At 43.3% G+C, this 27,057-nt stretch overlaps 1 protein-coding gene across 1 annotated transcript in view; it reads right to left on the reverse strand.

Annotated features, from left to right (window-relative positions):
* LOC109870730 (receptor tyrosine-protein kinase erbB-4) overlaps positions 1 to 24,902 on the reverse strand; it is a 532,057-nt gene extending 507,155 nt beyond the window's left edge. The window contains 1 exon segment of the mRNA XM_031805951.1: positions 24,539 to 24,902. Coding sequence (XP_031661811.1) covers positions 24,539 to 24,620 — 82 coding nt within the window. The 5' untranslated portion in view covers positions 24,621 to 24,902.
* Positions 24,903 to 27,057: the final 2,155 nt, after the last annotated feature.

Genomic DNA, 27,057 nt, shown 5'->3' on the forward strand with positions numbered 1-27,057 from the left:
ACCCAGACAGAGCCTCTGCTGACGCAGTAAACTTCCACTGCGGGCTACTCGTCCGTTGTATAACCCAACAATAGAAGTGCTTCCATAAAAGCTGCCTGGGTTTAAACAAACATATTTACTTTTCATCTTTTCAAAAAGAGAAAAGATCCTTGAATATTATTGGATGCAGTTTAGCTTCTGATTGTCACAGAGAGGATCAATATATCCCCATTTGTATAGAACGTGCTGTCTGTTTCTCCACAATTTGCAACATTGTTTCAATATTGTATGGATATATACAAAGAAATGTCAATGGAAAACAGGTCAAACGAAACAAAATGCAGCTAGTTTGCTGTCTTTCCATCTTCAGTTTGAAATGATTGTGTTAGCTGTGTAGTTGGGTAGCTCCTTTGAAAAGTGTCCTGACAAGAGAGCACATTTTCTATGCCAGGTGAAATCGCACATCATTAGTTCATTGTTATGGGTGTATCCAAATAAATGTAATTCGAAAACTGCTTAAACAAGCGCAAATACAGCTACTTTACTGTTATTCTGTATGCACTGTTTGACATGACTGTGTTAGCCATAGTTGGCTACCTAGCAAGCAAGAGATAACAATGTTGCCAGCAAGCAAGGCAACGGAAAATTATGAACGAATGACTGGGTCGCGCCAATAGATATAGAACAAAGACTTCACGACTGGGTCGAGTCTCAGGCAACCTACTGTAACCATTAGAATGAATGACTAGCCGGCTTGGGTAGCAACCCTAGACGTGTCAGACTATATCTCATGGAAGGATTACATAGTACGATTAAATTCATCAAAATAAAGTTTTTCATGAAAATATGTCAATCCTTATTTGAATATGTTGGTAACCCGTTGTATAAAAGTGATAATGCCCGGGAAGCCGGTGTTCGGAGGATAGATTGGGACAGTGTGCCGGCCCTCGACATCGTCTTGTGCCTAACAACTCCCATGCCTATATGTTTTCCAAACACCAGCTTCCCGGGCATTATCACTTAACTCACACAGGCACTTGGTACTGTCTGTAACACATTGGGGCTTCATGGTTAACATCCTGTTCCTTTCAATCCCGGTCCTAAATCCCTATTTCCCCTGTCTTGCCTGGGCTGACCTCAGCTTGTTCACTTAACAGCGTCCTTACTCTGTCCCCAAATTATCTCAGGCATGTCGGACCTGAATCAATCAATCAATCAATCAATCATCCCATACCAAGGAAGAGTGGAGAGGAGTGAGGAAGGATACGGCAGTGGGTGTTGAGGAGAGAAGGGAACAGAACAGAAGACGGGCAGAGTGTGAGTCTGTCATGTCAGTATTTGGCTGTGTCCTGTGTCAGGATGAAGTGTCCCTGTCACCGTCTTAGCTCTCCTCCATGCTTGTAATGTGCCGTCCAGCAGCTATGATAGTGGCCACATTAAACCAAACCCTCCTGGGGACCAATCAGCCTCACACATGTCCCTTTCACACCTGTCTCTCTGTCCAAGATAAAAAACACCTCCCCTAGCCTGCCGGAACGCCTGTGCATGCATGGCAAATGGCACCCTATTCCCTATAAAGTGCACTATTTTTGGCTAGAGTCCAATGCGTCCTGGTCAAAAGTAGTGCACTATATAGTGAATAGGGTTCCATTTGGGATGCAATGGAGAGTCTCTCCTAGGGCTGTGGCGGTCATGACATTTATTCAGCCGGCTATTGTCATGCAAAAGATTGCTGGTCTCATGGTAATAGACCGTAATTAACATAAACATGTTTAGCATCTCCAGGCCTCTACTCATTGAAGCCACATACAAGGCACTGATGTGCGCCTTTGGAACATCTACATTTAAAAAATAAATGTAATGTACACCATCACAATAAATCTACTGTATATTTCAGTCAAGTCAATGATATGAAGAACATGTATTTCAGAAGAACAGAATGTGAGTTGGCATACTGTATGTTATCGGGCTATGTGCCATGTCATAGGATGTAGGCTTGTTCATTTAGTAGACAATATATGCTTATAAGTCCAATGGCATTATTTTATATTATATGATTTTATAGTTTGAAATATAATTTACCTTAACTGGATACAATAGAAATTATATTTTTCCCATTCCAGAGCGAGTGTGCATATGGAAATGCTGTGTTGAGCATAAAAGTGTTCATTTGAAACAAATCCTATACGCTAGTTTTAGAGATGTTTGGCAACTTTAGTTTTTTGTTTGAGTTTTTTAATTTCACCTTTATTTAAGCAGGTAGGCCAGTTGAGAACAAGTTCTCATTTACAACTGCGACCTGGCCAAGATAAATCAAAGCAGTGTGACACAAGCAACACAGAGTTACACATGGAATAAACAAATGTACAGTCAATAACATAATGAAAAGTTTATATACAGTGTGTGCAAATGTAGTAAGATCAGGGAGGTATGGCAATAAATAGGCCATAGTGGCAAAATAATTACAATTTAACAATCAAACACTGGAGTGATAGATGTGCAGAAGATGAATTTGCAAGCAGAGACACTGGGGTGCAATTGAGCAAAAAAATAAATAACAATAGGGGGATGAGGTAGTTTGGTGGGCTATTTACAGATGGGCTATGTACAGGTGCAATGATCAGTAAACTGCTCTGACAGCTGATGCTTAAAGTTAGTGAGGGAGATATAAGCCTCCAGCTTCAGTGATTTTTGCAATTCGTTCCAGTCATTGGCAGCAGAGAACTGGAAGGAAAGGCGGCCAAAGGAGGTGTTGGCTTTGGGGATGACCAGTGAGATAAACCAGCTGTAGCACGTGCTATGGCTGGGTGCTGCTATGGTGACCAGTGAGCTGTGATAAGGCGGGGCTTTACCTAGCAAAGACTTATAGATGACCTGGAGCCAGTGGGTTTGGTGACGGATATGAAGCGAGGGCCAGCCAACGAGAGCATACAGAGTGATGGTTGCTGATAATGGGCCTCTGTATGCCGATCGAGATATTCCATAAAAAATCAGCCGTTTCCAGCAACAATAGCCATTTACAACCTTAATAATCTCTACACTGTATTTCTGATCAATTTGATGTTATTTTAATGGACAAAAAATGTGCTTTTCTTTCAAAAACAATGACATTTCGAAGTGACCCCTAAGTTTTTAACGGTTGCGTGTATATATGTTTTCCACTCAGTTTCAACCTGTTGTTGAACTTCTTTCTTCAGATTGATCTGTTTTGATGATAAGTGTTTGATGTGATTTTCAATCGCATTTGCATTGATGTCAGAGAGGTTAGACCAGGGGTGGTCATCTCCAGTCCTCGAGGGCCTGATTGGTGTCACATTTTTTTCTCCATACCAAGCAAACACACCTGATTAATCGAACTGCATTCTCAACTGAAGATCGTGATTAGGTGATTGTTGGAGTCAGGTGTGTTAGCTGTGGCTGAGGAAAACTGTGACACCAATCAGGCCCTTGAGGACTGGAAATGCCTGGGTTAGAGGGACAATAGAGCCCTGACTACCAGACCATTAGTACATGATGAACATTAGCAAGTTGGGTACTACTAACGCGTATACAGAGTGAATTAAAGGAGATTACCGTGACTCAACGGTCACTTAGAATTTTAGTGCGGTCATGACTCATGACTGCCGATGTGGCGGTAATATGGTCACCGCATCAGCCCTAGTATCTCCTCTCCATGCTGCTAAAATTAGAGACTTTCTTTCCCCATTCTATTCTCCCTCCCTCTCACTCCCTCTCTCTCCCCTCTCTCCCTCTCTTTCCCCTCTCTCGCTCTCTATTTTTCACACTCCCCGTTACAAACGTCCTTATATCAGCATAGTGTTCACCTTGCCAGGGGGGGATAATGTCTCTTAGCATGAGAGCGATAGAACAAAGGAGGGGGGCATGTAAACAGCTTGAACCTCAGCGTGATAACTGTGTCTATTTGCATGGGTGTGGGCGTGGCTGTGGGAGTGACCACAGAGGGCAGCTGCAGCGGTGTGTGTGATAAAGCACCGGTGACTCAGGGAAATGACCAGTAACAGCAGGGGATGAAGTACAGTTGACTTTGCGACGGTGGTGCCTCTTTGTCATCCATTCTCTCACTCAACAACTCATTCTCTCTCTGTCTCTCTCTCTCTGTTTCTCTCTCTGTTTCTCTCTCTCTCTCTCTCTCTCTGTTTCTCTCTCACTCTCTTTGTTTCTCTCTCTCTATCTTTCCCGCTATCACACTCACTAACTCAGTCTCTTTCTCTCTCTCAATTCAATTCAAAGGGTTTTATTAGCATGGGAAACATATGTTTACATTGCCAAACAAGTGTAACAGATCATGAACAAAAGTTACAAAAGAATAAAGACATTTGTCTGTATACAGTGTTGTAGCAAAGTGCAAATAGTTAAAGTACAAAAGGGAAAATAAATAAACATAAATATGGGTTGTATTTCATTTAAGATGGCACCGATAGAGATGGTCACCTCGCTTCGAGTACTTAGGAAACTGTGCAGTATTTAGTTTTTTTAATGTATTATTTCTTACATTTTTAGCCCAGAAAATCTGAAGTGTTATTACATACAGCCGGGAAGAACTATTGGATATAAGAGCGACAACAACTTACCAACATTATGACTTTCCCTAAGGGGATCCTTACATTTTCGGACCACCACCCAGGACATTGGATCTAATCCCTGAGGCCGACCCAACGTAACGTCGACGCAGAAGAGGTAGACGGAGTGGCCTCCTGGTCAGGCTTCAAAGGAGTGCACACCACACACCGCTTATGAGTATATTGCTCGCCAATGTCCAGTTTCTAGACAACAATGTGGATGGAATTAGGGCATGGGTTGCCTTCCAGAGAGACATCAGAGATTGTAACATTTTCTGTTCCGCGGCAGCATGGCTCTCTCTGGATATGTTGTCGGAGTCAGCACGGCCACAGGGTTTCTTCATGCATTGCGCCAACAGAAATAAACATCTCTCTGGGAAGAAGAAAGGCAGGGGTGTATGCTTCATGATGAACAGCTCATGGTGTAATCATAAAAACATACAGGAACTCAAGTCCTTCTGTTCACCTGACCTAGAATTCCTTACAATCAAATGCCGACCATATTATCTCCCAAGAGAATTCTTGTTGGTTATCGTCACAGCTGCATATCCCCCCTCATGTAGATACCATGACAGCCCTCAATGAACTTCACTGGACTCCATGTAAACTGGAAACCATACATCCTGAGGCTGCATTTATTGTAGCAGGGGATTTTAGCAAAGCAAATTTGAGAACAAGACTACCTAAATTCTATCAACATATTTATTGCAGCACTCGTGCGGGCAATACACTGGCCCACTGCACTTCTGCGATGCATACAAGGCCCTCCTTCCCCCGCCCTCCCTTCGGCAAATCCGACCACGACTCTATTTTGCTCCTATCGGATGTACCCGTGACTAGAGCCATACAACGCCGGTCTGACCAATCGGAATCTATGCTTCGAGATTGTTTTGATCATGTGTCCTGGGAAATGTTCCGGGCAGCCTCAGAGAACAACATCGATTTATACGCTGACTCTGTAAGTGAGTTTATAAGGAAGTGCATTGGAGATGTTGTACCCAATGTGACTATTAAAATCTACCCTAACCAGAAACCGTGGATAGATGGCTGCATTCGCGCAAAACTGTAAGCGCGAACCACCACATTCAACAATAGAAAGATGACTGGGAATATGGCCGAATATAAACAGTGTAGTTATTCCCTCCGCAAGGCAATCAAACAAGCGAAATGTCGGTGTAGGGAAAAAGTGGAGTCGCAATTCAATGGCTCAGACATGAGATGTACGTGGCAGGGTCTACAGGCAATTACGGACTACTAAAAGAAAACCAGCCCCATCACGGACACCGATGTCTTGCTTCCAGACAAACTAAACAAGTTCTTTGCCCGCTTCGAGGATAATACAGTGCCACCGACGCGACAAGGACTGCGGGCCCCCCTCTCTAAGACATTTAAAAATGTTAACCCTCACAAGGCTGCTGGCCCAAATGGCATCCCTAGCCGCGTCCTCAGAGCATGTACAGACCAGCTGGCTGGTGTGTTTACAAACATATTCAATATCTCCCCATCCCAGTCTGCTTTCCACACATGCTTCAAGATGTCCACCATTGTTCATGCACCCAAGCAGGCAAAGATAACTGAACTAAATGACAATCGCCCCGTAGCACTCACTTCTGTCATCATGAAGTGTTTTGAGAGACTAGTCAAGGATCAAATTACCTCCACCATACCTGCCACCCTAGACCCACTTCAGTTTATATATTACCCTCCAAGCTCATCATCAAGCATGAGGCCCTGGGTCACAACCCTGCCCTGTGCAATTGGTTCCTGGACTTTCTGACGGACCACCCCCAGGTGGTGAAGGTAGGAAACAACATCTCCACTTCTCTGATACACAACACTGGGGCCCCACAAGGGTGCGTGCTCAGCCCTCTCCTGTACTCCCTGTTCACCCATGACTGCACGGCCATTTACGCCTCCAACTCAGTTATCAAGTTTGCAGATGACACAACAGGGAGGAGGTGAGGGCACTCGGAGTGTGGTGTCAGAAAAAAAAATAAAAGGAGATGATCGTGGACTTCAGGTAACAGCAGAGAGAGCACTCCCCTATCCACATCGATGGGACAGTAGTGGAGAAGGTGGAAAGTATTAAGTTCCTTGGCGTACACTTCACAGACAAACTGAAATGGTCCACCCACACAGATATTGTGGTGAAGATGGCGCAATAACGCCTCTTCAACCTCAGGAGGCTGAAGAAATTTGTCTTGTCACGTAAAACTCGGACAAAATTTTACAGATGCACAATTCAGAGCATCCTGTCATCCTGTATCCCCCCCTGGAATGGCAACTGCACCTTAACCGCAAGGCTCTCCAGAAGGTGGTTCGGTCTGCACAACGCATCCAGGACAACAACAGCACCGAATGTCACAGGAAGGCCAACCATAAATATCAAGGACAACAACCACCCGAGCCACTGCCTGTTTACCCCGCTACCATCCAGAAGGCGAGGTCAGTACCAGTGCATCAAAGTTGGGACCGAGAGACTGAAAAACAGCTTCTATCTCAAGGCCATCAGACTGTTAAACAGCAATCACTAACACAGAGAGGCTGCTGCCTACATACAGACTCAAATCATTGGCCACTTTAGTAAATGGATCACTAGTCACTTTAAATAATGCAACTTTAATAATGTTTACATATCTTACATCACTCATCTAACATGTACAGTTGAAGTCAGAAGTTTACATGCACTTAGGTTGGAGTCATTAAAACTAGTTTTTCAACCACTCCACAAATTTCTTGTGAACAAACTATAGTTTTGGCAAGTTGGTTAGGACATCTACTTCTCCATGACACAAGTCATTTTTACAACAATTGTTTCCAGACATAATATTTAATTTATAATTCCCTGTATCACAATTCCAGTGGTTCTGAAGTTTACATACACTAAGTTGACTGTGCCTTTAAACAGCTTGGGAAAAAAAATAAATGATGTCATGGCTTTAGAAGCTTCTGATAGGCTAATTGACATAATTTGAGTTAATTGGAGGTGTATCTGCGGAATTATTTCAAGGCCTACCTTCAAACTCAGTGTCTCTTTGCTTGACATTATGTGAAAATCAAAAGAAATCAGCCAAGACCTCAAAACATTTTTTTGTAGACCTCCACAAGTCTTGTTCATCCTTGGGAGCAATTTCCAAACGCCTGAAGGTACCACATTCATCTGTAAAAAACAATAGTATGCAAGTATAAACACCATGGGACCACGCAGCCGTCGTACCGCTCAGGAAGGAGAGACTTTGTCTCTACTAGAGATGAACGTACTTCGGTGCGAAAAGTGCAAATCAATCTCAGAACAACAGCAAAGGACCTTGCGAAGATGCTGGAGGAAACAGGTACAAAAATATCTACATCCACAGTAAAACGAGACCTATAGCGACATAACCTGAAAGGCCACTCAGAAAGGAAGAAGCCACTGCTCCAAAACCACCATAAAAAAGCCAGACTACAGGTTGCAACTGCATATGGGGACAAAGATTGTACATTTTGGAAACATGTCCTCTGGTCTGATGAAACAAAAATAAAACTGTTTGGCCATAATGACCATTGTTAAGTTTGGAGGAAAAAGGGGGACAAGCTGAAGAACACCATCCCAACCCTGAAGCATGAGGGTGGTAGCATCATGTTGTGGGGGTGCTTTGCTGCAGGAGGGACTGGTGCACTTCACAAAATAGATGGCATCATGAGGGAGGGAAATTGAGGATATATTGAAGCAACATCTCAAGACATCAGTCAGGAAGTTGAAGCTTGGTGGCAAATGGGTCTTCCAAATTAACAATGACCCCAAGCATACTTCCAAAGTTGTGGCAAAATGGCTTAAGGACAACAAAGTCAAGGTATTGGAGTGGCCATCACAAAGCCCTGACCACAATCCTACGGAAAATGTGTAGAAAGAACTGAAAAAGCATGTGTGAGCTAGGAGGCCTACAAACCTGACTCAGTTACACCAGCTCTGTCAGGAGGAATGGGCCAAAATTCACCCAACTTATTGTTCACAACTTATTGTTCACTTATTATTCACAAACTTAAGCTTGTGGAAGGCTGCCCGAAACGTTTGACCCAAGTTAAACAATTTAAAGACAATGCTACCAAATACTAATTGAGTGTATGTAAACTTCTGACCCACTGGGAATGTCATGAAAGTAAATAAAGCTGAAATAAATAATTCTCTCTACTATTGTTCTGACATTTCACATTCTTAAAATAAAGTGGTGATCCTAACTGAACTAAGACAGGGAATTTTTAAATGTCAGGAATTGTGAAAAACTGAGTTTAAATGTATTTGGCTAAGGTGTATGTAAACTTCCGACTTCAAATGTATATACTGTATCTTATACCATCTATTCCATCTTGCTTATGCTGCTTGGTCGTCGCTCATCCCTAAATGTATATGTACATATTCTTAATCCATCCCTTTAGATTTGTGTGTATTAGGTTGTTGTTATGGAATTCTTAGATGACTTGTTAGATATTGCTGCACTGTCAGAATTAGAAGCACAAGCATAGCAAGGCTATGCTCACTGAGTCTGTACATAGTCAAAGCTTTCCTTAAATTTGAGTCAGTCTTAGTTATTCTGCCACTGTGTACTCTCTGTTTAGGGCCAAATAGTATTCTAGTTTGACCTTTTTAAAATTTTATTCTTTCCAATGTGTCAAGTAATTCTCTTTTTGTTTTCTCATGATTTGGTTGTGTTTAATTGTGTTGCTGTCCTGGGGCTCTATGGGGTCTGTTTGTGTTTTCGAACAGAGCCCCAGGATTTTTCTTCTGCTACTCTTCTCCAGGTTCATCTGGAATCTTTTGGAATCACTTCCTTTTAGGTGGCTGTAGAATTGAACGTCACTTTTCCGGATTTTGATCATTCGCAGGTATCGGCCTAATTCTGCTCTGCATGCATTATTTGGTGTTTTACGTTATACACTGAGGATATTTTTTAGCCAGATCCTTATTGGTATGTTGAATTTTATTTGTGGAAGTTACCTGTGGAGCTGATGTTTACGCCAAGGTATGTATCGTTTGTTCAGTGCTCTAGGGCAACGGTGTCTAGATGGAATTTGTATTTGTGGTCCTGGCAACTGGACCTTTATGGAACATAAATATTTTTGTCTTCCTGAGATTTACTGTCAGGGTCAAGGTCTGGTAGAATCAGTGCAGAAGATCTAGGTGCTGCTGTAGGCCCTTCTTGGATGGGAACAGATGCACCATATCATCAGCAAACAGTAGACATTTGACTTCTGATTCTTGTATGGTGAGACCGGGTGCTGCAGGCTGTTCTGGTGCCCTCACCAATTTGTTGATATGTACTGAATGTTAAAGAGGTTGGGCTTATGCTGCATCCCGGTCTCAACCTGTCCCACAGCCCTCTGGAAAGAAACCACACTCTTGTTGTTTGTCTCTCTCTGTTTGTCTCTCTCTATTTTCCTCCTATCACACTCACTAACTCAGTCTATCTCTCTCTCTCTCTCTCTCTCTCAATCTCTCTACCAATTTCTCTCTTGTTTCTCTCTCTATCTTTCTCCCATCACACTCACTAACTCAGTCTCTCTCCACAGCTCTTCCTTTACCTTGCTCTTGCTTGTCATCTTGCTGGTTAAGAGCCAGGATTATTCAGCTACAATTATTTAATATTGATCAAAACCCTACCAGTGAACTGTTGAGTTCTTGGACAAAGTAATTGCACACATGTCCTGACATAATTCTGACAATGGAAAGACCATGCAATTAGATATGTTACAGACTCCCACACAATGTCCTAAATCCCTTGGAGAAGGGAAATGTAATCTAGTTATCGTTCAGCTTTCCTCCAGAAATGCCCATATACTTCTGCTTTTTATACCAGGCTATGTTTTCCATTCTCTGAACAATGGAATTTACTCTGCAACCTGCATCCTCATCCTCCACCCCCCTCCACCCAAACCCCAGCCAGCCCAGCCACCCAGCCAAGGTCAATTGCATTTCCACCTGTCATTCTGTGCTTTATGTACCTTTACACCGAGGCAGGGAAAGAGAGCTGCGCTATTTCTGCTCCGCTGCAAGGTGACTGCTAGGAGTACACACACACACACAGGCTGTAGCTTTGGCGGGAGTGACAAGCTTTTCACACAGGTACCAGGGGCTCCACTAGCTGCAGAGGCTGGCACAGAGAGGGAGAGTATGTGCGTGTGCTAGCCAGTGTTTGCACAATTCTGGCACACAGAGTTTACGGCCCTCTAAACTCTGGACCATGGGTGGTGCTGAACAATGGAGTTGTTGACCATGCATGCTATTTCTATCACAGCCTCTATCTCTCAGTCAGTCAGTCAGGAGAGAGATAGAAGAGAGAGAGAGAAAGAGAGAGATAAAAAACGTTTTCTTATGTTTGGCTGTGCCTGCATTCAAAACAGCTTTATATTATCTGACCCATATCAAGATTAAGCTTTGAGCAAGCATTCCAGCTGTCCTGAAGCAGTCAATATCACTCAAAACCATGCTATAATTACATTGTAAATACAGATAGCTATGAATATTTTAAAAGGGGATAATTAAAATACAAAGAAAAAAACAAGTGTGAAATTAGCCCTTTAGCGCCCCCGCAACACATTTACCACTCTTCAGAAGGTGGAGCGGAGCCCAAGCTGCTTTCAAGTTTGCCAACCTATTACTATTATTTTATTTGTTATTCAGGAGCCAAGGGAGAGGAGAGTTGGGGAGAGAGGGGAACTAACAAGGCTGAGAGAGACTAGGAATTATAAAAGGCAACAAGTGAGGGAGAGAGAAAACTAGAAGTAGAGAATAAAACAAATCACCCTGACTTGTCAGACACTGAAGGCTAATAAGGCTGAGTGAGAACAGAAAGGCCACAATTATCTGAACATTGAATTCTAAACATTGTGGTAATGAGTGCGTCTTGGAGAAGATTAGCCATATTTCATTCTAATTCTCTCCTCTTTTGTGGAGCGTACAAAGAAAAGGTGGGATGAAAGCGTGGGGTAAGTAACGTATAGATGACTACAGCAGTCAGAGAAAGATGGGGAAAGACAGTGAATTACCCGAGTTGATGCTGTCAATCACCATTGAAGCTTCACCCCTCCTCCTCCTCCTTCCCTCTCCTCCCCCATCCGTCCTCCCTTCTTCCAACCCCCTGTCAGTTTAAACCTTTAGAACACACACTTGTCAAAAGGCCCTTCACTCCACCAACCCTCCTAACTGCAGCCTGACAGCCTGTCTCTCAGCCTCTGCTGCACACACACACACACACACACACACACACACACACACACACACACACACACACACACACACACACACACACACACACACACACACACACACACACACACACACACACACACACACACACACACACAGGCCTGACAAGAGAGGAGGGGTAGTTAGGAGCGGTACTGTGCATTTTTGTGAGAGTAGCACAATAGGAACACCAGATAGACAGATGCACTTGGAGGGACCTAGACATCTGTATTGTTCATGCTTGTTTGAATAAAGCCCTGTTGGAGGATGGGTCATAACACTACATGTACTGAAGATGGACACACAGAGACCAGGAGAAGACGATGATGTTCACTGTTAACTTTGAAAGAACATGTTCAGCACATCGAAATGTAGCCTAAATACAAACGGTGTAGACCTTACAGTGAAATGCTTACTTACGAGCCCCTAACCAACAATGCAGTTAAAAAATATATATGAGTAAGACTAAGAAACAAAAGTTAAATAGAAAAGTTAAATAGAAAAGTGATTAATTAAATAGCAGCAGTAAAATGACAATAGCGAGACTATTCACAGGGGGTTACCAGTACAGAGTCAGTTGAGGTAATATGTTGAGGTAACATGTACATGCTAGCTAGCAGTATGGGCTTAGCTCTAATTGACAGTTGCTTTATTGTACAAGACATCTGGTTTATTCAGCTACCTCTCACTGTTTCCTTTATGCAAGCCTATGATTGTAAAACTCACAAAATTCCCATGTTTTTCAAAATTCAAAATTGGAAGATTCCTGGAATCAGGATGGAATCATTTCTTGAAGTTACCGGAATTTTGCAACCCTAAGCAAGTGTGCTATATCACAACTGTTGTAAACTATACATGGAGGAAAGCCTGTGTGATATATGATATATCGGTAATGCTGTCACGTTCTGACCATAGTTCTCTTGTGTTTTCTTTGTTTTAGTGTTGGTCAGGACGTGAGCTGAGTGGGCATTCTATGTTGTGTGTCTAGTTTTCCCATTTCTATGTTTGGCCTGATATGGTTCTCAATCAGAGGCAGGTGTTAGTCATTGTCTCTGATTGGAAACCATATTTAGGTAGCCTGTTTTGTGTTGGGTTTTGTGGGTGGTTGTCTTGTGTCTGCACCAAACAGAACTGTTTGGTTTTTTTCACATTTGTTGTTTTGTATTTTGTAGTGTTCACGTTTATCGTCTTTATTAAACATGATGAACACTAACCACGCTGCGCTTTGGTCCTCTCCTTCATCCACAGAAGAAAGCCGTTACAGAACCACCCACCAACCACAAAAGGACCAAGCGGCGTGGTAATGGGCAGCAGCAGCAGCGATGTCAGGATTTCTGGACATGGGAGCGAGATCTGGACTGTGTCACTACTTGGGAGGAGATAGACAGGTGGGCGGTCGACCCGGGGAGAGTGCCAGAGCCCGCGTGGGATTCTCTGGAGCAGTGTGAGGAGGGATACCGGCGAATGTAGTCAGCACGGCGGCGCAGTAGGAAGCCCGAGAGGCAGCCCCAAAAATGTATTGGGGGGAGGGACACATGGAGTGTGGCGTAGCCAGGTAGGAGACCTGCGCCAACTTCCTGTGCTTACCAGAGAGCAAGAGACACCGGGCAGGCACCGTGTTATGCTGTGGAGCGCACGGTGTCCCCGGTGCAGATGCATAGCCCGGTGCGGTACATTCCAGCTCCTCGTATCGGCCGGGCTAGAGTGGGCATCGAGCCAGGTGCCATGAAGCCGGCTCTACGCATCTGGTCTCCAGTGCGTCTCCTTGGGCTGGCGTACATGGCACCAGCCTTACGCATGGTGTCCCCGGTTCGCCAGCACAGCCCAGTGCAGCCCAGTGCGGTCAGGCTACGGGGAGCATTGAACCAGGTAAGGTTGGGCAGGCTCGGTGCTCAAGAGCTTCAGTGCGCCTGCACGGTCCGGTCTATCCAGTGCCACCTCCATGCACCAGCCCTCCGGTGGCAGCCCCCGTACCAGGCTGTCTTTCCGTCTTCTGCCTTCAGGTGCTTACACCTCTCCAGTGCTGCCAGAGCCTCCCTCCTGTCCTGAGCCGCCAGAGCCTCCCTCCTGTCCAGCGCTGCCAGAGTCTCCCGCCTGTCCAGCGCTGCCAGAGTCTCCCGCCTGTCCAGCGCTGCCAGAGTCTCCCGCCTGTCCAGCGCTGCCAGAGTCTCCCGCCTGTCCAGCGCTGCCAGAGTCTCCCGCCTGTCCAGCGCTGCCAGAGTCTCCCGCCTGTCCAGCGCTGCCAGAGTCTCCCGCCTGTCCAGCGCTGCCAGAGTCTCCCGCCTGTCCAGCGCTGCCAGGAGCTGCCAGAGTCTCCCGCCAGCCAGCCAGGAGCTGCCAGAGCCGTCAGTCAGTCTCGAGCTACCCTTCTTTCCCGAGCTGCCCCTCAGTCCGGAGCTGCCCCTCAGTCCGGAGCTGCCCCTCAGTCCGGAGCTGCCCCTCAGTCCGGAGCTGCCCCTCAGTCCGGAGCTGCCCCTAGTTCTTTTGTGTTTTCTTTGTTTTAGTGTTGGTCAGGACGTGAGCTGAATGGGCATTCTATGTTGTGTGTCTAGTTTTCCCATTTCTATGTTTGGGCCTGATATGGTTCTCAATCAGAGGCAGGTGTTAGTCATTGTCTCTGATTGGGAACCATATTTAGGTAGCCTGTTTTGTGTTGGGTTTTGTGGGTGGTTGTCTTCTGTCTTCGTGTGTCTGCACCAGACAGAACTGTTGTTTTGTGTTTTGTAGTGTTCACGTTTGTCGTCTTTATTAAACGTGATGAACACTAACGACGCTGTGTTTGGTCCTCTCCTTCGCCTACAGAAGAAAGCCGTTACAGATGTGTCCCAAATGGCATACACACACACACAGAGAGAGAAGGGGAAAGAACATCAATGGTATCCTTGGCCAATGTTCTTGGATCTCAGCCTATGCTCAGGCTGTAGACAGTTAGTGTAAGTTGTAATTGCTACACAATTCCAGCCAGCACCTTTAGACTACTGGCCATGTTATGGGGATGTACAGATGTAAAGAAATGTTTATGGTCATATGCACATCCTTAAAAACTTAGGTGCTGGGCTAAAGAAGTAAACTTGAAAAGAACAGAGGCAGGGCCGGCCCTCCCATTAGGCGAGATTAGGCCGTCGCCTATGGCAGCACTTGAATTTGAGGCAGCAATTCGACAGTTTGCTGCTGCCCTGCCGCACCCCTCATTAGTTACTACACCGCCCGCGGTACCCCAGCCACCAGCTCATAGCGTTGCTGCAGTTCCCGCCTCCACCCCATTCCCTCTTCTCACGAAGTTCACTCCCACTATCCTTGGTCGCTATGGTGATGTGTGTTTACATGGGACTAGCCAATTGTGAAACATTAATAAAAAATTAATCTGTCAAATAAATAATTGTATTTTGTGTGTGATGAAGATGATTAGTGATTAAGGCAGAAGCCTAACCTAGCCTGTTAATGTTAGCTAGCTACTACTAGTGGATATAATTATAGGGAATATAAAATATTAAAAAATAAGAAAAGAGGCACAATTTGTAAACCAAAGAAATTCGCTGGTGAAATGTATCAGCATGCAGCAATGTCCATCAGCTTGTGTGGAGAATGACAAGCCTACGAGGACAGGCAAATAATTCGCAGAGAACGATGAGCCCCCGTTCGCTGATTCCAGCAGCGACGAGGGCAAACCGGGGGAGTCTGAGCCACACACTTCCACTGATGATGACAGCTCTCCGGCTGGACAAGAACAAGTGGTCGTACCAGGCCTAGCCACACCTCCAAACATTGCAGACCCTACTATTTAGTGTGTCAAATTGGAGGGCATGTTGTCCGGTCCTCTGGCAGTCTCTATGGGGGTGCCACAGAGTTCAATTCTCGGGCCGACTCTTTTCTCTGTATCTATCAATGATGTTGCTCTTGCTGCGGGCGATTTCCTGATCCACCTCTACGCAGACGACACCATTCTGTATACTTCTGGCCCTACCTTGGACACTGTGCTATCTAACCTCCAAACGAGCTTCAATGCCATACAACACTCCTTTCGTGGCCTCTAACTGCTCTTAAACGCTAGTAAAACCAAATGCATGCTTTTCAACCATTCGATGCCTGCACCCGCACGCCCGACTAGCATCACCACCCTGGATGGTTCCGACCTAGAATATGTGGACATCTATAAGCACCTAGGTGTCTGGCTAGACTGTAAACTCTGGATGGTTCCGACCTAGAATATGTGGACATCTATAAGCACCTAGGTGTCTGGCTAGACTGTAAACTCTGGATGGTTCCGACCTAGAATATGTGGACATCTATAAGCACCTAGGTGTCTGGCTAGACTGTAAACTCTCCTTCCAGACTCATATCAAACATCTCCAATCTAAAATCAAATCTAGAGCTGGCTTTCTATTCCGCAACAAAGCCTCCTTGACTCACGCCGCCAAACTTACCCTCGTAAAACTGACTATCCTACCGATCCTTGACTTCGGCGATGTCATCTACAAAATAGCTTCCAATACTCTACTCAGCAAACTGGATGCAGTTTATCACAGTGCCATCCGTTTTGTTACTAAAGCACCTTATACCACCCACCACTGTGACCTGTATGCTCTAGTTGGCTGGCCCTTGCTACATATTCGTCGCCAGACCCACTGGCTCCAGGTCATCTACAAGTCCATGCTAGGTAAAGCTCCACCTTATCTCAGTTCACTGGTCACGATGGCAACACCCACCCGTAGCACGCGCTCTAGCAGGTGTATTTCACTGATCATCCCTAAAGCCAACACCTCATTTGCAAAAATCGCTGAAGTTGGAGACTTTTAACTCCCTCACCAACTTCAAACATCTGCTATCTGAGCAGCTAACCGATCGCTGCAGCTGTACATAGTCCATCGGTAAATAGCCCACCCAATTTACCTTCCTCATCCCCATACTGTTTATATTTATTTACTTTTCTGCTCTTTTGCACACCAGTATCTCTACCTGTACATGACCATCTGATCATTTATCACTCCAGTGTTAATCTGCAAAATTGTAATTATTCGCCTACCTACTGTGTTATTGACTTTTTAATTGTTTACTCCATATGTAACTCTGTGTTGTTGTCTGTTCACACTGCTATGCTTTATCTTGGCCAGGTCGCAGTTGTAAATGAGAACTTGTTCTCACCTAGCCTACCTGGATAAATAAAGGTGTTCTCACCTAGCCTACCTGGATAAATAAAGGTGTTCTCACCTAGCCTACCTGGATAAATAAAGGTGTTCTCACCTAGCCTACCTGGATAAATAAAGGTGTTCTCACCTAGCCTACCTGGATAAATAAAGGTGTTCTCACCTAGCCTACCTGGATAAATAAAGGTGTTCTCACCTAGCCTACCTGGATAAATAAAGGTGTTCTCACCTAGCCTACCTGGATAAATAAAGGTGTTCTCACCTAGCCTACCTGGATAAATAAAGGTGTTCTCACCTAGCCTACCTGGATAAATAAAGGTGTTCTCACCTAGCCTACCTGGATAAATAAAGGTGTTCTCACCTAGCCTACCTGGATAAATAAAGGTGTTCTCACCTAGCCTACCTGGATAAATAAAGGTGTTCTCACCTAGCCTACCTGGATAAATAAAGGTGTTCTCACCTAGCCTACCTGGATAAATAAAGGTGAAATAATAAAATAAATACAAAAAAATAGATTTTTGTAAATAAACGAAATTTGTAAAAGCTGGGTCATTGACCTAAAGCATATTTTACACTGCTCCAGCGAAACGAGGCCCGCCAAGGCTCAAATGATCTTAATCTGTTTTACAGTTCTACAGGAACATTACAATATATGTTAAATATGTAGTGTTCTTTTTTATTGTAATTGTAACATGGGTCGTGTGGGATATTATTAATAAGAAACTTGTTTTCCTACTACAGGTAGCAGGTTGCATAGTGATAGCAACAATGTAGCTCTCCGATGCAGGGATTAAAGTAACATTCCCTTCTGCCTGGTAAGGGACCTCCTATATGTGCACGTGTCCACAAAAACAGTTTATGGGCATAAACATAGAATTACATAGATGGTTGGAGCTTATTTCTTCATCTTCCAAAAAAAGATGTGGTAATCCTACCTGTTTGACAGACACAATTATCCTATCCATAGATGTCGGTATAGCCAAATCACATCAAATCAAATCAAATTGTATTAGACACATGCGCTGAATACAACAGTGAATTGCTTACATACGAGCCCCTAACCAACAATGGAGATTTAAAAAATACGGATAAGGATAAGAAATAAAAGTAACAAGAAATTAAAGAGAAGCAGTAAAATAACAATAGTAAGACTATATACCGGGGGTACGGTTACAGAGTCAATGTGTGGGGGTTAGTTGAGGTAATATGTACATGTAGGTAGAGTTATTAAAGTGACTATGCATAGATGATAACAACAGAGAGTAGCAGCGATGTAAAAGAGGGGAGGGGGGGTGCAAATAGTTTGGGTAGCCATTTGATTAGATTTTCAGGAGTCTTTTGGCATGGGGTAGAAGCTGTTTAGAAGCCTCTTGGACCAAGTCTTGGTGCTTTGGTAACGCTTGCAGTGCGGTAGCAGAGAGAACCGTCAATGACCAGGGTTTGCTGGAGTCTTTGACAATATTTAGGGCCTTCCTCTGACACCGCTTGGTATAGAGGTTCTGGATGACAGGAAGCTTGGCCCCAGTGATGTACTGGGCCGTTCGCACTACCCTCTGTAGCACCTTATGGTCAGATGCCGAACAGTTGCCATACCAGGCAGTGATGCAACCGGTCAGGATGCTCTCGATGGTGCATCTGTAGAATCTTTTGAGGATCTGGGGACCCATGCCAAATCTTTTCAGTCTCCTGAGGGGGAATAGGTTTTGACGTGGCCTCTTCATTACTGTCTTGGTATGTTTGGACCATGATAGTTTGTTGGTGATGTGGACACCAAGGAACTTGAAACTCTCGACCCACTCCACTACAGCCCTGTCGATGTTGTAGCATAGGCCTATTAATTGGGCTGCTATTATGTTCTGTTCCTCCGACTTTTAGCGGAGGAAAAAACTGGCCCAATGCCAAACATATTGGGGGGGGCAGCAGATTTTTGTCTCGCCTAGGGTGGCAGAACGTCCATGGCCGGCCCTGCAGAGGGGCCCACACACTGAATATGCTCCCAGTTTACCACCTTTATTGACAACGTCTCAATCCAACAAGGATCTTCGTCAGGTCAGATATACTGCTGTAAAAGAATCAAGAAAAACATAAGAAGATTGACTTTCAGAGAGGAGCGTGGAGCTACTGAAACCATAGATAAAGCATTATGAAAATGAAGAGGAGAGAGAAAGTGAGAGAGAGAGAGACAGAAAGAGAGGAGGGGAAGAGAGAGACAGTAAGAGAGAGGAAGAAAAAGAGCGAGAGAGAGAGAAGATACAGTAGGAGAAAGAGAGAGAGAGAGAGAGAGAGACAGAGACTGAAAGACAGTGACAGAAAGAGGGAAACTCACATGGCCTAATTAAAAGCAAATTGGTTTAATTGTCTCATGTAGCCGACTTAGCCTTAATCACACATACATGATTTGCAATCTCATGTGCAGCAGTAGGACTAGGCTCCATGTGATGAATTACTGTCCTGTGGACCTCGGGCTAGGACGGTGCTCAGAATTCAATTAAGAAATTCTCAAGCGGGGGACATTTTGATGGATGACAATGACGCTGGCAAAACACATGTGCCCTACTGCCCGTCCTTGTGCGGTGCATAGCTGTATAGCTGTATAGCTGTATAGCACATGTGACATATGAGTGACATATGAGTGTTAAGGGTGATGCAGAGGTCAGGTAGGCTACTCTCTCTCTGATCAACACTCACTGGATCTAATACTGGGGGACAGAAAACAACCGTCAACTCAAAACATAATATCGATGCCCTATCACTCCCCCCTTTGGAAGCCACCGTACTCCCTCACGCACGCACACACACACACGCACGCACACATGCACACACACATGCACACACACGTACAAACACGTGTCTCCTAGTGTCACGGTTTTTGCTGCTGCTCTCTTCAGCAGAGAGAGGGACACTGTTGCTGTGTGTAGTGCATGTTCTGCATCTGAGTGAGACCCTTAACTCAGAGAGCAGCTAGTGCATACAGCAGCTTGTGCAGAGCGCCTCACAAGCAGCCCGCTAGTCTGCCTCCATTTGGCTACGGAGGAGATCGCCTGGGAATCAAGGCTTGCTGTTCTTCCAGCTGAGTGCCAGAGACACAGAGGTCACATCTTCTTTCATAGACAAAGACGGGAGAGAAATGAATAAGAGGGTATGTGTGTGATGGTAGCGTATTGCCGTGTGGACAGAAAATGACATCATTATTTTTTGCTAGATTGAGGGGAACACAAGTGACGTAGTTTAGAAATTGTGAAAGCCACAAGCTACAACACATTCCCTTTCTCCATAGTCCAGCCTCCCTGTCTGAGTCAGTCAGGTAATGGAAACATTTAGATGTACTATGAACTTAAGATGGGCATAATAATGGAAACAATCAAATGTCAACCAAACAACTTCTCCATGTCATTTCAGCTACTGTAGCCTCTGCTCTGTACGTGGAGATAGCCAGGGTAATAATTCAGAATATTGACAGTACATGAACCAAGGCCATCTTTAATGCAGAGAACACCGGAATAAGAATTATCACTGAATTATCACAGTGAATTATTGTAATGTTTGTTTATGTGTTAAATAATCCCATAAGGGATGGGTTGCCAACTGGCGATAAGGGATGGGTTGCCAACTGACACGTAAATAAAATGTATTTCATTCATTCACACATCTGACATTAAAATCTGAAAACATGAAATGACCTTAATCATGTATTATCCTTCATGTACATTAATTAGATTGATAAACTGTAACATTTCAAACATAGTGCAACTGAAAATACCAGGGGGATATAGCCCGAGGCAAACATTAAATATGATTCATGATGAAAAAGGATCAAAACATCCTAGCAGAGACTACATTCTATTTCCCTCGATGAAGGCCAAAATTAAATTGGGGTATTTTTTGTAATTCAATAAATATTAAAAAGACCAGATAATTCATTTATTATTTCCTATTTCCCTTCTTTCATGGAAATTGCACTTCCTTCAGAGCACAATGTTGTCTGAAGGTAGCAGAGACGGCAAACACAGATGAGATGGCGCTCTATATTCCCATGTCATGTTACTGAGGCATACAACGTCCACAAGTCAAACATTCAAACAATTTACTGGAAAAAAATATTATATCAATGGTTCTCCACTATTTGATTGCTGATCAAGTGTGAAAAGAGTCTCATCATGCAGCCTTAGAATATATTTTAAAAAATAACTCCTTTGATTCACATGCCCAATGTTTGTATCACAAGTAAAATTGCATAAATAACTCTAAATAAAGCATATAGAGGTTCCTGTTTCTTTGTTAACACTAAACACAGAATAGCCGCATGTGTGCACTCCCTCAAATACTTCAGAGAAAATATCCTTTCTATTTTATTCAGCTACGTTCAATTGTATTCTTCATACTATAAAATAATATAAAATAATGCCACAGAATTCGAAGCAAATCTTGTCTGCTAAATGAACTAGTGTAGCCCACAGCCATTTTGCATAACCAGATCAGGGCCTAACATCAGAGCTATTCTCTTCTTCATATGATGTTTTCTCCATATTATGATTCTTTAGACCTGTCTAAAAAAATGTATGGATTTATTGTGCAGGATTATTTCGACTTTTCCAAATGTAGATGTTTCAAAGGTCTGCATCAGTGGCTTGTAGGCTATGAGAAGAAGCCAGGACATGCAAAATGTGTTTATGTTAATTAATGTTCAATTACCGTGAGACCTGCAGTTATTTGCTTCACAATCACCAAATTTCATGACCGCCACTGCCCTAAGAGGCGCCGAACCAATGATATATGTATACACTTGATGACTAATAGGGGGTACTGTGTGGATGCCACCTTGCCCCCATTTTGGCACTCCCCATTGTAAAAAAAACTATAGCAATGCATTCATGACACATTTATTATATTACAGACACCTTATTGCATACTTTGAAATTATATTATGTGAGCTACTCACAAAACATATATACAAATGTTTTACTGTCCCCACTCCAACAATACAAACACTTAAATACATGCACCCACTGGAAAAAAACATACTGAGTTACAGTTATCAGTCAATTGAAATAAATCCACTAGGCCCTAATCTATGGATTTCACATGACTGGGCAGAGCTGCAGCCATTTGCAGCCAATCAGAATGAGTTTTTCACCCCCCCCCCCCTGAGATGATCCCACAGCTGAACGGATGTGGAGGTCCAGAGCTGGCCTGCTAAAACGTGGTCTGCGGTTGTGAGGCCTGTTGGATGTACTGCCAAATTCTCTAAAATGACGTTGAGGGCGGCTTATGGTAGAGAAATGAACATTAAATTCTCTGGCAATAGCTCTGGTGGACATTCCTGCAATTGGCACACTCCCTCAAATCTTGAGACATCTATGGCATTGTGTTGTCCTCAGCACACGGTGCACCTGTGTAATGAGTATGCTGTTTAATCAACTTCTTGATATTCCACACCTGTCAGGTAGCTGGATTATCTTGGCAGATGAGAAATGCTCATTAACAGGGATGTAAACAAATTTGTACACAGAATTTGGGAGAAATAAGCTTTTAGTGCTATGGAACATTTTGGGATTTTTTTATTTCAGCTCATGAAACATGGGACCAACACTTTACATATTGCGTGTATATTTTCATTCAGTATAATTTTGTCCTTGAAACATAATTTAAATACTGTAGAATTCCATTAATTTCTATGGAGGACTTCTACTACTGGGGTGCCAATATGGTCGAATGATGGCATCAAAGCCTCTTAATGGCCAATACATAGAATGCGCAATCCAGGGTTTATATACATCATTGGGCCGAGCCCGTCTGTAAATGTCATATAGAGCTTCTGTTAGTAAGCAACATAACTCCAAAGAGGGGTTTGCACCCGGTGCGTTATATCAGAGGGGCAGCTGTGAAACACCCAGCGGTACACGTGGCAAGGTTGAAGTGCTGAGGTATGCCTCTCTCGCCTCACAACACCTCGTGCTTGACATCCTGTCCAGTGGATGTTGGGGATCATAATACACGCAAACACAAGGCTACACATAGACCAATACATACACTCACACACGCAAGCGGCAAATTGCAGCAGATGAAGCATCAATATGGCACACAACTTCAGTCTGATATATAGACAGTAGAAAGAGCATAAGTAATTGCCTGGAAGTCTGGAATCGAGAAATACTACTTAAAATGATGTCACATTTTGACAACAATATTTTATTGTTCTAATAATGTTTGAATAATTACTCAAGTCAAAATGTGTAGGTAATCGGCAAAACAGGTCTAATCACAAATGGCAGCACGGACAGATTAGGCTATTTATTCCCTCCCCTGTCCTCTTATCTTTCAACCTCTTTTTTATCTAAAGGCTATTCAATCAATGTCCTGTCGTCCCGGCTTTATTGCATGTGTAGTTTTGAACAAACCGCATGCACAGGAGTGTGTGGTGCTATGGTTAATTCCTTGCTGTTCACGGGTCTATAAAATGTTTAGAGAGAGACACCTGCCAAATCTGTTTTACTATAACAACAGTTTTTAGAAGAAAAATAAATAAATAACCAATTAAGTATTAGTTTGTGTCTATGGTCTGTGCTCACAAAAGCGCTCTCTCCATCTCTCTGTAGTGTGTGTGTATGTATGTGTGTGTGTGTGTGTGTGTGTGTGTGTGTGTGTGTGTGTGTGTGTGTGTGTGTGTGTGTGTGTGTGTGTGTCAGTCAATCAGTCAGCGCGCGCTCTGTCCCTTTGCATGGCTCGGAGCTGAGGATAAAGATTTCCAGAGCGTTTCTCTCCGGTTCATACTACACTACCACCTTGTGGAGAGTTGCTCTGTTCCAAGCAGGGGCCGCCAATAAATGTGAGCAATGTAAAAAATTAAGTTAAGTTCTTTACAATACTCGCTTATAGGATATATTATATTTTTATTCCATAACCTATAATACCACTATTTATATACTACTACTACTACTACTACTATTTATATATTACTACTAAGCCTACAACAACTGATAATAATAATAATAACAATAAGAAGAAGTACCAGTAGAATAAGAATAGCCAGCAATTGTTATTACCAGTTAGTATAAAGAAATAATAATAATAATATATGTACCCTTTCAAAATGACAAAAGTACCTGGGACTTGTACACCAAAGCCAACAAAACACGTTGTTTTTCTCTGAAAACAAACAAACATACCAAGACGGACAGATGCACACTATAAATGCCCACCACCACCCCTTACTCTCACAGAGCGAAGGACGACGCGATATGAGAATAATGAAGCAGTAGCAGGAGCCAGGAGGATAGGGTGGACTTGGTCTTGGTTTGGTCTCAGTGATGTGATGTCCACTGTTTGTCCAAGCCAAAGGAAACGTGTGACGAACATTCAGTGCGAACACACATTTTCAATGGAGCCAGGGTGATTTTATAGCAGATATTAACGAAAATCAACATAGAGGGTATAGACAATTTAAAGTACAACCCCGATACATTTGAAACTAAACGGACAAATGTGTGGGGACTGTTGCGGCACACAAAATAACACTTTGTTCCGTGCGCAACGCGCACGAGTGATAAGGGTAGCCAAACACCTTGCGCTGCGCATCAGCCAGGCAGACACCGAAATGTCAGTCACTCACTCACCTGCTTGTGAAGAGCTTGTCCGAAACATCGCAGAAGTGAGCAGAAAGCCGAAGCAACAAAGAACCGATGCTAGTAGCTTCATTTTCAGGGGTTCTCAATAACTCCTTTGATTCACATGTCCAGAAGCAAAAACCCTTTCGGATTGAAAAATATGAAAATGTAGACGTAGCTTGTTGTGTCAGTTTACAGTTAGGTTATTGATTTGGGTTAGTAGGCTAATTAGTCCAACTACTTCTTCTCCCGGTCTGGTTTATTTATGTCTCGTGAATAAAAGTTCAAACAGATTGATTAGCTTCCAACCAGGTTCCAAAGTAGCGCTGTAATATGGCTTGTCAAAATAGTAAAGCAATGCTCATCATGCCAATACTCTCTCGGAGTTGGATAGTGCACGAAGCGACGTCTCGCAGTCTAAGAGACACACCCCCTTGCATGTTTGTGTCCTCCCACAGTCAACAGGATTGGTCGACAGTAGTGCTAATTTATTGAAGCCCGCCTCCTAGAACTCCAGGGAGGCTCCCATTGGCTCTTTGAAGTTGCCAAAATAATTGAATTTGTCGCGTCGGTTCCTGTCGTGCCCTCGCACCTGTCTCACAGTCTAGAAAAACATATTGCTTGTCAAAATTTTGTATAATACCTGTTTTGGGAGACAAACATGTAAGCACAATAAAATATATACAGGCATTTTTTTTTACCGCTTAAAATACATTTCTAGAGACAGGTATCTAAGTGATAATAATTAATAACATTATGAGTAGCATAGGCAATGGTATTTATTGTGTTAGATAATGTGTTGTTTAGAATAGGACTGAATTCGTTGTGATTCAGCTTTGACTTTTGAATAAAAAACAAAACAAATGACAACTGAAGTTCGAGTCATTGGATAGAACGTAAATAGTGTCTGTCCACATCAGAACATCAGAACGACCTACCTCTCAATAACACTCCTCTCTCTCTGTCACACCTCAAGTGAGGTGTGAACACCCTCTGAGCTGCAATATGCCAAAGCAGTCTGGTCAGAAATGCAAATTGTTCTATGTTGGGAGCACATAGGATGTACACAAGTACATACACACATACACTCACACACACACACACACACACACACACGCACACACACACACGCACACACGCGCAGACGCGCACACACGCACACACACGCACACACACACACACACACACACACACACACACACACACACACACCACCACCACTACCACCACCAAGCCTTCTGCTTCTACAAATCTCCTTAGCCAAGATAACCCATCCACCTGACATCATTATACAGGTGCACCTTATGCTGGGGACATTAAAAGGCCACTAAAATGTGCAGTTTTGTCACACAACACAATGCCACAGATGTCTACAGTATTGAGGGAGTGTGCAATTGGCTTCACGGTTGGGATGGTGTGCTTCGGCTTGGAAGCCTCCCCCTTTTTCCTCCAAACATAACAATGGTCATTATGAACAAACAGTTTTATTTTTGTGTCATCAGACCAGAGAACTTTTCTCTAAAAAGTACGATCTCTGTCCCCATGTGCAGTTGCAAACCGTAGTCTGGCTTTTTTATGGTGGTTGTGGAACAGTGGCTTCTTCCTTGCTGAGTGGCCTTTCAGGTTATGTCGATTTAGGACTCGTTTTACTGTGGATATAGATACTTTTGTACCTGTTTCCTCCAGCATCTTCACAAGGTTCTTTGCTGTTGTTCTGGGATTGATTTGCACTTTTCGCACCAAAGTATGTTCATCTCTAGGGGACAGACTAGAGGAACGCGTCTCCTTCCTGAGGGATATGACGGCTGCGTGGTCCCATGGTGTTAATGCTTGCGTACTATTGTTTGAACAGATGAACGTGGTACCTTCAGGCTTTGGAAATTGCTCCCAAGGAGGGACCAGAATTGTGGAGGTCTACAAATTTAGTTTTTGAGGTCTTGGCTGATTTCTTTTAATTTTCCCATTCTGTCAAGCAAAGAGGCACTAAGTTTGAAGGTAGGCCTTGAAATACATCTACAGGTACACCTCCAATTGATTTAAATCATGTCAATTAGCCTATCAGAAGCTTCTAAAGCCATGACATAATTTTCTGGAATTTTCCAAGCTGTTTAAAGGCACAGTCAACTTAGTGTATGTAAACTTCTGACCCACTGGAATTGTGATACAGTGAATTAGAAATGAAATAATCTGTCTTTAAACAATTGTTGGAAAAATGACTTGTGTCATGCACAAAGTAGATGTCAACAGATTTGCCGGAAATATAGTTTGTTAACAAGAAATTCGTGGAGTGGTTGAAAAACGAGTTTTAATGACTCCAACCTAAGTGTATGTAAACTTCCAACTTCAAATGTGTATATATATATATATAAATATATATTTTTATATACATGTATAATTGATGTAATTTAAATGTTGTTTGAATTGCTTTGAATTGCTTTGTGTATTACAATGCTCACTGATTCCAAATTGCTTGACATACAGTAGGCCTTTCAAAGAGCTTTCAATAAAGGCGAGGTCATGAATATAAG

This window comes from Oncorhynchus kisutch, linkage group LG26 (assembly GCF_002021735.2).
Source record: "Oncorhynchus kisutch isolate 150728-3 linkage group LG26, Okis_V2, whole genome shotgun sequence".
Lineage (NCBI taxonomy): Eukaryota > Metazoa > Chordata > Actinopteri > Salmoniformes > Salmonidae > Oncorhynchus > Oncorhynchus kisutch.